We start from the raw sequence: 12,684 nt of genomic DNA, 5'->3' as shown, positions 1-12,684 counted from the left end.
AAAACTAGTTCAATCATTAACACCCACCTCTTGGAATTTTTGGCGTCTTCGTTTGACTAGTTATTGATTGGCGAACCCCTGATGTTCTTTCGGAGTAGAGCCCATGAATTTACATCATTGGATGAGTTTGTAGCTGTCTTCCTGGAACAGTATTGGAGCAGAAGTAAACAGTTGGACGTGCTAGCGGACATTATATCATGCGATTTCAACCCTAACTTAGACGGTGCATGTACCACTTTCGTCACTGCCCTACAGTTTAAAAATTCTCAATTGAGCGAGCCCATTAATGAATCGGCATTAGCAAGTATTATTTTAAAGAAGCTACCGTATCAAGTTAGAATGGCACTCGCCACACAACCCATTACTGATTGCAAGCAGCTGATAAATCATTATATGGCATACAGTCTGTGATGGCAATATCAAACCACCGTTCAGACCAGAGATACGCACAAAATCAACATAACTCAAAATTTAATCAGTATAACAGCCAAAATTATGAATCAGTACCATATGATTGCTCACGATCTACCCCTCAATTTAAACGCCGCTATAATCATAATCAAAATAACAGCTGGAATAATAGAAGTTTTCAGAATCGTCAAACAAACCATTATCCACAGCAAACCTATGAAAGAAATTATTATTATGGCCATGATCGATTCAACACAAATAATGATTACACTCAGAATAATTATAATAGAAATTACAAACCGCCACCTCATCAAATAAGTACAAACTATACATTAGCACATGCAATAGGATTGAATCAACAAAAAATCCGGAACCCAGCACCCAACGACCCGCCACCAGATATACAGAAAACTACATCTAAACAATTATGTCTACATGATAACCCCGATACAACCCACACAAGCTCAGAAAAAATAGATAGAGAAAATAAAGATACTACAGCCTCATATACCACCTTTGTGAACGGTTTACCGAAAATATTAGAAAAACAGAAGTCAATACAAGACAGCCTACCATCAAAAACCGCCGCCCAACATGCAATTAAAACCAGCCGCAAGCACAACCAATTTTAAGTACCTGTTCCCCACCGAAGAGCAACCCGCCGCCGAGAGTCACTAATAAATTATAAAGTTACCAGGAGGAGACCGCCACCATACTACCCGCTTTGAACGTCACACCCGCGCATCAGGGACACCACCGAAACAGACAGAGGACCCCAAGATAGAGGACGACACCAGGGAGGACGGACTACCGGATAAGAGGAGCGATCACCGTAAGGCCCGGGGACGGAAGCGCCCGAGGACACCCGACCGACATCAGGACGAGGAGGACAGCATACAGGACCGTAAGAACATGCATCGCAAGGCCCGGAGGCGAAAGAAAAGGAGGAACCACGCGCGCGCATACCGGCCGCATGCACGATTTAAACGCCCGAGGAGGACACCGGACCGTCACCGAGGAGGACAGGAGCGGACCGAAGGCATGCATCCGCGGCACATACGTTTTAAAGGCTATGATCAGCGATGTGACCGGAAAAATAGGCCAAAGGAATATGACAGAAACGGAACTGATAGAAATACTATTATGGATTTATGCGGGAAATAATGGAGTGGACTACTTATTGAGACTAATGAATAATGGAAGGTGGTTAAGAAGAGTGAAAGAAATAAGGAATAATGTCAATAAAATGGAAGTACCTGGCTATATGTTGAGAGATTATATTGTTAAAGATGATAAATGTTTGGATATGGTGTGTAATGTTTGTAATAATGGCTGTGATATTAATAAATACTGTGTTGTAGATATGAGGGAAAATATTGTATTGTTGGTATTGAAAGAATCTATTATTGATAATTGGAATTTAATATTATAAAAATGTTTATTGTTGCAAGCCTAATGAGTTATAATGAGCCGAAATCAAGAGTATTAGATGAAAATAAAAGGAAGGATGAGTTAAGATACAGATTGATTGGAAAAGAATGGATTAAAGGAATACATTAATGAAGTTTGGAATTGTTTGAAGAAAGAATACCAAGATACAAGGCTTTAAATTCATGAAGATAAATTATCAATTAGGACAGCCTCAACAATCAACAGCAGATAACCTCACCAGCCTACAACATCTACAAACAGAATGCAAGAAGATGCAAGTAAACCACGGGATTTTTACATGCCATATCACAGAATTTGAAATAAATATGATAAGAAATCAAGGAAAACATTATTATCAAACCGATTACTAACCTTCCTTAATAAATTTAATATTGGTATAGGACCTCGTGGCAACAATCCAATGTTTTAATTCCTTCCAGCCGTTAGAAGCCTGCAATAAGGAAAAGAACAATTTTTAAATATGTAATTAAATTATATACATCAGATAAAAAAGGACACAAGCGGGGATAATAAAATTAAAATTTGTTAATTACCTTTTTAAGAGAAAAAATTGAGCAGTTAGGTTAGTTATGAAAGTCGATAGCAATTCTGATGTAACAGTAACACTATGATTGTAGAACAGCGACCAGCTGACCAAAGCCACCCAAATCAAATGAATGTAATGTCTGTTGAACATATGTTTATAAAAAGAAGTACTGTACCCAAAGAGTTATTTATTATTGTTATTTATTATATTTATTAATGTCGATATATTTATTTATATGTTTTTATATTTATTACTTTTAATTATGCCACGTTTGTTACCTGAAAAGAGTTAAAGTGAATACCAGTTACCAAAACCAAAGAGCCATTAGCAAAAGAAAGTATTGTACCTGATGTATAGAAAATTATTATATTAAGACCTAAGAAATACTATAAGATATAAGCCCAGAAGTTTATGAATCGAAATTATTGTCTAAAAGGAATCATTATGAGAATTATGAAATGTGTGTAGTTAAGTTGGCAGCCCTGCAAGCGGCGAATTCAAAAATTACTGTGTTGTAAATGTGTCAGGAGGAGTACGTTTAGAAGTTTATATTTATGATATTTTTATGTGTGTTGAGGAGGAGAATTTGTTATTGTTTTTGATAAAGGTATAAAGGAGATGCAGCAAATATGTCTGCGAAATGTGATAGAAGTAGGAGAGTATAATTTATAAATAAAGTATAGTGTATATCAATGTATTGAAGGGTGGGTTTTCATTAAAAACATTGTGATTCTCAAATATTTTGAATTCAAACCCAGGGGCGCGTGTAACATATTTAAATCTGGGTAGATGAAAAACCCTAACAGAAATAGTAATAGGTCTAAAAATAAAGTAATTGGCTAATATCGCCAAGCAGATAATAAACAAGATTAGATAGCATCAGCTTGTTCTGGCTAAATGGTACAAGAACCTAAAAGGGATTTGAAGGAAGTTTACTACTCATAAATAGATTATTTATAAAATATTTGAAGATTGAGGTTATGTAGATGTATTCACGGATCGGTGACCTAGAGATCGATCAAACCGAAGAACGTAGAATCTGACCAAAACCCCTTGGCAGAGCTTTATTGCATTCGGATGGTGTGCAATGTGAAAAACACCCGTCCACGTGGCTAATTATTAGGTAGCATGGAATTAATATTAATATATAGAATATTAACTAGCATGCAAGAGCATAAATAAAAAACCAAATAAAAATAATTTAATGTATTCAGGAAATAAGAGTTACCAGGCGCATGAATACCTAATAAAATTTGCATGCACCAATAGTAAAACGGCAGTTAATAGGCGGCAACTGTAGGCCAATTCAAAAATATTTATATATATTTATATATTGTAGTAGATTTTGTGTAAAAATTTGTGTAATCTATGTTATCAATATGGCTCGAATGCAAAGAAATTATTAATCATATAATCTAAGCAATATTTTGGCATTTTTGTAAGATCTATTTGAATTTAATGGCGGAGGATTGGGATATTTAAATTTTATGCTAATTTGAAAGTCGGAAAGAGGATCTGTAAAACTTGAGAAGGAAGAACCAGCACTCGCCAGCCAGATGCCACCATAAGAGGACCCCAAATATTTTAGAGCGAAGTACCTTATTAATAATTTTGTAAAAATTAAAGTTAAAGTAAATTATTAAATTTCTTAAAAGACTTCGTGATGCTATTGTGAAGCAGAAGTCATTTTTCATTTTAATTAAATTTATAACCCCTTGGAGGAGACGATTCCGGCTACCATATTCCCGGACCACATGGAGTTGGATCGACATCGGCGGCTTACAAGAAGATTTTCGACACGTGAGTGATTAAATTTGAATTAGTGATGGGCGCCCTAGTGCTTCGAATTAATCTGATGATCAAAGCTAGCTCGCCGAAAGGGTTATTATAAATTGAGAAATTAATAAGAGTAATACTTGCGCAAGTAAAATTTAGTATTAAAGGTATTTAATTGAAAGAAAAATATATAGATCAATATTTTAGAAATTTCTATTTAATCAAAGAAGTACGAAATCTAGGCTATCAAACGTATGCATACAATATTTAATTTTTTGCAATACAATTTGCGATAATTTATCATAGTTCTAATTCACTAGATGAATGGCTCTACCTATTCCGTCAGGTGCCGAATCTTGCACCCTGAGATAAAAATATATATTCGATACAAATAAATCTACTAAATACTAGAGATTTTAATATATAGATATATTTGGATTATTAGTGGCTAATTTATCAAGCTGATCTTAGAGCACATATTTTTGATTGAATTATCCAAGCCGACAAGTATTAGCAAGTACATGTCACAGCTACATGCCAAAGAATGCATATGATTTCAAGATAAAGGCACATGGTAATGATTCGTGCCATAAATCTAGAATATAAAGTTTAGCCTGTGATATTTTGCTGATATAAAATTATTGTTCTATTTTTTATATTATATTTTTTATCGCTCTATATATATTTTTTGCCTCGATTGATCTTTGCATTATTTGTGTAATATATGTGTGAAATTTTCATGGTGTGCAATTTATTTTTTATTCCTCAACACTATAGTATAAGTACCATTTTTATATATATTTATTATTTATTGAATTACAAGAGTTATAGGAGAAGCCCATATCTAGGCCTATCAAGATTTTTTAAGACTGAATACTATTAGAAAAACCACGACCTAATTATATCAAATCTCATGCTTTACCGACTGATGCCAAGCAGGAGGCTAATCGTTATTTAAATATAAAGAATAACGTGACACTCTCCACGTCTTGAAATTGTTATACTCCCTTTTAGAAAGTCGCTTCACTCACTTTCAGAAATTATTTATCACTTCGACAATATAGTTGAATCAGGATTGAACAAATCTTCTTTTTCACAGGTGTTTAGGATTATTAGCATCGATGAAAGCGTTTTGGAAAGTTTGTCCCTTCAATAAGGAGATAAGAGGAGAGATCGCAACTGCATTGAAAAAGGGAACGTTGGAATGGTAAGTGCTTTTTGTTCTATTTCAAGATAGATTTTTGTGCCTTATCCTATAAGTCTTTCTCAACATTTTGTGATGTGGACTGATTATATTGTTAACAATATGTTTTAAACTTAAATCAACTTTTTCGATAATTCGGGAATCAATTAATAGTAAGGGCTGAGCCCTCTTTTCCATTCCCAAACATTCTATGATTGTTCCTCATTTCCAATCATTCTATGTGTTTTTAATCATGATCAAATTCAAAAAATCATTCAATGCATTGATGAGTGAATAAATAACCACCACACCATTTTTTAGAAAATTGGCTTGGAAACTTTCTTGGAAATAATTTGCAGACTACACAAAAACCCGGAAAGTTTTCAACATAGGAACCACAGTCATAACACAAAGAAACAGAAACCTTATTACGAACGTGGCTAGGAAGGCAATATATATATCAACGACACTTCAACCACCTAGCACCAAAACTCCACAATCTACTTCCTGCACAAATCAAGACAATAGAAAACCCAAGAAGATTCAAAACTGCCGCTAAGAACTGGATTATTTCTACTGGAAGACATCATAATCTCAAACAATATGTGAGCTCACTTACCCAACCTATTTGCAGTTTGCTCCCCCACCCAGAATCTATTATTACTACTAACACCTACTCTAGTACATGGATTTCCCAAAATTGATTAGGTTATAGTTTCCAAGCAATAGAACTAAATTTCGTTTTTTATATACCTATTTTATTGTATTTTAGATATTTTGTACTTTTTATGTTTTAATTGCTTGTTTGTATTTTTTAAAGGAAATGAATTCATTATTAATTATTTATTTATTTTCGTTTTGCATTGTAACTGTTATATTGCGATTTTGTTTTCTTGTGTGTTGTAAATAAATTGATATTGATTGATTTGTGTCATGTGTAGACATGGTGTCATAAGATATGGACGTGTGGATATACTTATGTACCATATATTCAACTGGTATTCCGTAATAACTTTGTATTTGATGATGAATTAATATTGTAAATGTTGCAGGTACGAAGAACAACACAAAGTAGTGGCTAGCACACGGGCGGATCCCGATGCCAGGATAGCAGGGCTGGTGAAGCTGATCACAGCACTCATAGTCGACTTGCAACGCGGACTTGACTACTACAATGCTACTTTCGAAAAGTAAGCATCATTATTACATATTTATTGGTAATCGGTTTTGTGATTGTTAATTGTAAGCACTGTAATCTACAGTGTTTGCAGGTGTGAGAGTTTGCAATTCAATAGTGAGATTCAGAATATAAAGTAAGTAAAAATGATAGAACGGCAGTGTTGCCACTTTTTTCCATTGCCTTCTATAATTCAGTAGAAAACTGTGATTCTCTACTATTCTCTTCTAGTTATCCCGATAAATCTGATCTTAAACTAATTTTTGATTCTTGTCAATAATGATCAATTTTATTTCAAATACATTTTATTTGTCAAAAAATATATTATATTTTATAATTATTTAGTAATTAGTCATAATATTATTAAGATAAAATAATAGTCTACTATTTCATCGTTAATTTCAAGATGATAAAAAGTTTAACAAAGATTAACATTTGAGAGTATCTTCTCCATACTGATATTATTTATGGGATTGGCAATATTTGTTTGATTAATGCATATTGAATGTAATATTTTCTTAAATACTGTAGCTCAAGATCAACAATAAGTGAAAATCCATTTAATAATCTTATTAGCTTAGAGAGACACAATACTTCATTATTTTTCTTAATCCATTTTTAATGAATACAAAGTATTTGAATTCTAAATACTTAGGCTATACTATTTATGGTAAATTATATTCTATATTTATAATTATTTTATTTATTTTATTGAGATACATATGAGAGCACAAGGATAATATTATATCATAATTGTTCTCTTAACACATAATACAAATAAACAATTGAAAATGCAAAATTTTATACAAATGTTAATACTGTATTCTCATTTGTAATGTTTCAATCTATAGCCTAAGGCAATTATTGATACTATAGGTTTATTAGCTATCAATTCTTCTTTTCAGTACAAACGGAGTAGCCTACTTCAGCTCTATATACAAGACGTTGGAGAAAATGGTAAGTTGAGAAAACTCTATTGCCTGCTTTAATAGTTTGATAATCTCTCATTAGACAGATATGTTAGTTGTTCATCTTATGACAAGAGTATAGAAATTTAGTTGAAAAGGTATATGTATTCGATACACCTCTAAACTGAATAGGACCAGAGATTTATTAATAATTCAACTGATTATTTATATGACAGTAAGATACTACTTAAAATTTATTTATATGACAGTAAGATACTACTCACAATACATTAATGAAAAGTATATTACCACCTGATACTATAAAAATGGGTGAATCCTACTATCAATATAATTTAATACAAGATATACGGTATTCGTTCTCAAAATACAATCCTAAAAAATAGTTTTTGAAATTCAGTGCTAACAATCAATAGTACAATCTGATATAAATTCAATTCTCTCAAAAGAAATTCTTCGTCTTTCTTATCTTGCTTATTCTGTATCTTCTCTTTCTCTGTGCCTACTATATTTTTAGTATAATTCTTTGTACTCTATATTGATTTTTTATTGACTATCTATTAATTTTGTTTATCTATGATTCTTCCATCAACTGTTCAATTTTTCACCTTTTACTTCCACTCAATCTCCATTTCATAATTTCAAAAATAAATGTAGATTAGCCTCTCCATAGTTGAACAAATTTCAATTGAAGGTGACTCAAACACGTTTTTAATTCCTTCTCTACAACCAATTTTTCATTAGTATTATGTTTTGGTTCATTGAATGAATAATGGTTCATCAAAACACTACTACTATTCAAATAGTCCATCTCCAAATTCATAATAGGCCTACTGTATTACTTACTCAGTTTGATTAGTGAAACCTATTTGATAATAATTGAACAGTATAGTTCAAGAATAGGAATTGTTGTGAACTATTCGATTTTCCTATTCTGATCATGTTTTATGAAGTAGAGCAAAATTTTCTTGCTCGAATATGAAGTACCGTAATCCAGAACAGATTTACATTAATAAAACGGTACCGTATCAAATAAAATAACAGAAAATTCAACAGTAGTGTATGACTGAATCTCAAAACATTTTAGGGCTCTCCAGAAAATATTTTACACTGAAGTTCTCTATTGAATCAGCACTTTTTCAACTCATAGATTGTTCTGCTAATTCAATCTAGATTTAATGAATGGAATTCATAATGCATTAAATGCAGTTCATACTTTTAATTTAGTAACTCTTTATTCATAATAATGAACTCTAAATTCAGGAACTCTAGAGAATGCTTATTAGTGGTGCATCAACTCAATAAAAATATTCTTTTGAAGTCAAAGTTACAACATAGGAATCCTGTATACATCAAGTAAATTCAGGGTTTTCAATTCAATCATAACATTTCTCCATAATGAAAGTTTCATTTATCCAATTTTTATTGATTCATCGTTCATCTAGAATCGAGTTTTTGGTTTGTTTAGTGAGTCATATTATTTAAATTCTGAAATCTTCTAAGAATCAGTCTCAAAACCAATTTTCTCTTCTGTCTATTTTTAGCATCTTTAATATTCCAGCAGTCTTTCAACAGAGTTGAAACAATTGCTTGCAACAATTGAATGTTGAACGATTGTTATCTGAATTGTTTTTCTTAGTTGGCAAAGGATTTCAAAAAAATCTTGGATATACTGGAGGTATTATATTGACAACGGTCAAACAAAAGATAATTGCATTGCTCGCTTCTTAGATACAATCAGTTGGCATTATCACAGAAAAACATTCGCAAAATATCATTTTCCAAATTAATTCAATTATGTGCTTATTCCAAAACAAAAATTTAATATTAACAAATTTGATTATTGAATCCTTACGAAACACAGTCTATGAAATAATTCTTCTCATCAGATTGAACTCGGCATTTTCAATCAATAATCAAATAAGAAATATTACTTTTGAATCATTCAAATTGTCCAATAATTGTATCTTACCTACTGCAGTATCAATCTATAACGATTTTCAATGAAATATTATTCATGCTTTCAACGCAACATTATGATTCCATTTACGTCAATGATGCAGACTAATAGATCTAGTTCTAAACTTTCTGTTCAACATGAATACTGAATAAATAATAATTCATTTTAAATATTGTATGACAGATTTAGTCCATTTTTCGCCAAAACAAGTTTCTGTGCTCATGTTGACTGATAATGCTTTTAATCCTCAGCTCTTAACTAAACTCAATCATTTATTGCAGATGTTAAAATGAATAATTGAAGCTTCATTATATCTCAACTTCTTATAACAATTTAAACTTATATTTATTCCATAATATTTCTGATTTTCATTCGAGCATTTAAAATAATTCTATGAATTTTCAATTTTTGTTGAATATCAATGAAGTTTCTGTATGGTACTACTTGCTTCGTGTTCAGATCGAATTATGAATATTAATAATGAAGTGCAAAGTTTTCAATTCCATGATAGGATTGAGAATAAGCTAAAATATGTTTTATATATTCCTCAAGGGATAATTTACAAGTACAAATCTGAATGAATAGCATACTGATTTGAAGACCAATCTCAAAATATTTCGTAAATCTTCATAGCCTGATAATAAAAATTCAGAGATTGAAAATACAATAATTTTATTTCTTTTATTTAATTTATAAGAAATAATAATTGATAATTGGATCTGAACAGGAACATTTAACTAAATTCTCTGTTTTGCTTGTTTTATAGAAGGGCGGCCATGATTGTTCTGCTTTATGACGCATGTATTTTCTTGTTCTTGTCACCCTTGACTACTTGTATACGTTTTTTGTCTAGAGTTTTGTTCCTTTAGATAGCTTTTACAACATCAAAATTGTACAAAACGGCAATTTGTTGGCAGTTAATTGTGATTTTTCGAACAAAAGTGTTCCGTAGTGCCTTTCTGTGAAACCACTAGCGAAAAATTATTTTGTTGTGTTAATTTGTTTTAGATTTGTTGTAAGTGTTGGAAAATCAGAAAAAGTTGACTGTGATTTATATTTTTTATGATCCGAGAAAATAATTTGGAAGGCAATAGTCAAATAGTCACATTTTTATATATTTTCTATACCACTGAATTTTCAATTGGTCTAGTAGAAAATCGAGAGAAATTAATAATATTGCCACCAATGATGATAGATATTTTTCAAGGTAATATTATTATTGACAAAGGTACTTCTTTTTATCCTTTGATCTTTTATTTATAAAATTAAGAGCAGGTAAGAGAGAATATTATATAATAAAACCAGATAATCAATTCAGTGACGTATATTGTTGTGTGAAATTATTCCTTTGGATCACTAAAATATCAAATAATTCATAATATTACTCTAAAATTTATTTTCCATTCCCTTTTCTATATCCACGAGATTTTAAACTACACGAAAATATAATTAAAACAATAATAATAAATTTCATTCCAAAACATATTTTTGGGCTTAATTCCTACTACAAAAAATTCTGGTTGAATAATGAACATATTGTTATCAATAAGACCAACTCTTTGCCTACTTGATTCTCCTCCCATTTATCATGAAATAATGTAGAATCTTGCGTGAATTTTACAATGAGTCATTCTACTTTCCGATGATATCATTGGTCAGTAGGGTCCAATAATAATTGAAGATCGAGAGAGGTTTTTGGAGCTCAGTTATAACTTCAAACTTAAAAGTTTACTGAGCTTAAATTCATTTTCGCCACTGAACAGCCAATACAATCGACTATTAATCATTCATTATCAATTGGTCATGGTTGATTCAATCTGATTCATTTTGGCGGGAGACTACTATAATATTCTAATGTTGGCCTAATATTTCCGGCTTCTGATTATTATCCAACATTGATTTTATCATCTTATGTAATTCAGTATTCAGGTAACTCTTCCATTTAAAAATTTTGACAGTAAAAAAATAATTTCAATCTAACGTTAATAGTTGTTTAATGTTAATGGCACACTTATAAATTCAAAAAGTGTGCGTACAGTGTTTAATGCATGCAGTGTTTAGATACTTGATAAACGTGATAGATATTACTGTAAAGACTATTCTGCATATAATCGTTCAATCGTGCATTTTGAATTTGCTAAGCTCTCTCATATTGGGCTCTCTCTATGTTTTTAGAAAATTGTTAGATGCAAGCCTATGTTAACTAAATGCCAAGCTTCTATACAGTGTTCGTTGACTAGACAGTGAATGCAGTGTTAGAATTCAGCATTTCGTAGTGGCATATAACATTTATGTTCTCATTAATACTAATAGCCTGATTATAAAATTATTGAATTGAAATTTCAAAGGTATTCCATGTCTCTAATATTTCAAATATAAATTTCATAATGAACCGTTCTTCGGGGATTCAATATTTATCAATTCTAGCTAGATCCCTGAAATTGTGAAACAAGATCTATCAATAATAAGAACTTATTCTACCAGTACTCATTATTTATAATGTTCTACAAGATTCGATTATGACCCTCTTAATAATACTCTTTTTACTGTTGAAAAATTCGGAGAAATGTTTTTGTGTTTTTGGGAAATATCAATTTTGGTGTTGATTTCCCAACTTCAACTAAGAAAATCCCCTACTTGAGATTTTCGATTTTTGGACAACATGCACACAGAATGGACATAGGCCCAAATTTAACATTCAAACTTGTTCCTAGTAGGCCTACTGTAATATTTTTTATAGAGTGATGAATTTTCATGAGTAATTTCTATAAATTAACCGGTATTCATTCTAACACATTCTTATTGATACATCTAAATTTTTCCACAAAAATGATTTCGGTTGTCGATTCTCTCTAGTTGAATATTATTTACGCATATCAAGATGAAAATTAGCTTTAAAAAAATCTCAAGTGATTCAATAATAATTGTCAAGAATGGTTTCAAATAGAATATTGTAAGATACGATCTTCAGGTACTTTTTGTAACCATATTACAGTATTCTTATTGTTTCTATTGTATGATTTGTCTCATCCCCCACAATTAACATTCCATTCGTAATTTATATCCAATGTGAATTTGAAAAATCTACTTTGTGAACATATTTAAGGATTGAAAATTTTGTGAAGTGGTAGTGAAGAGCTACAAGACTTAACCTATTTCGCACTATGTATAACCCTATCTAAATTTGGGAGAGAAATAGCACAAGTTTATCTTATTTTTCTCTCCCTATCCTTTCGATTATGTACTAATTTGTATGAATGAATGTTATTTTTC

At 31.2% G+C, this 12,684-nt stretch overlaps 1 protein-coding gene across 7 annotated transcripts in view; it reads left to right on the top strand.

Annotated features, from left to right (window-relative positions):
• LOC111054374 (BAI1-associated protein 3) overlaps window positions 1-12,684 on the top strand; it is a 291,489-nt gene that overhangs the window by 257,813 nt on the left and 20,992 nt on the right. For 4 of the 7 annotated variants that reach the window (XM_039429752.1, XM_039429751.1, XM_039429750.1 and 1 more), the window contains exons 14-17: window positions 5,265-5,372; window positions 6,401-6,538; window positions 7,431-7,482; window positions 9,091-9,129. In XM_039429752.1, the coding sequence (XP_039285686.1) occupies window positions 5,265-5,372; window positions 6,401-6,538; window positions 7,431-7,482; window positions 9,091-9,129 (337 nt within the window). The remainder of the gene's footprint in view (window positions 1-5,264; window positions 5,373-6,400; window positions 6,539-7,430; window positions 7,483-9,090; window positions 9,130-12,684) is intronic. The other 3 variants (XM_039429756.1, XM_039429755.1, XM_039429753.1) reach the window with 1 other exon arrangement.

Source organism: Nilaparvata lugens, chromosome 5, assembly GCF_014356525.2.
Source record: "Nilaparvata lugens isolate BPH chromosome 5, ASM1435652v1, whole genome shotgun sequence".
NCBI lineage: Eukaryota > Metazoa > Arthropoda > Insecta > Hemiptera > Delphacidae > Nilaparvata > Nilaparvata lugens.
This window is presented reverse-complemented; position numbering and strand designations above follow the sequence as displayed.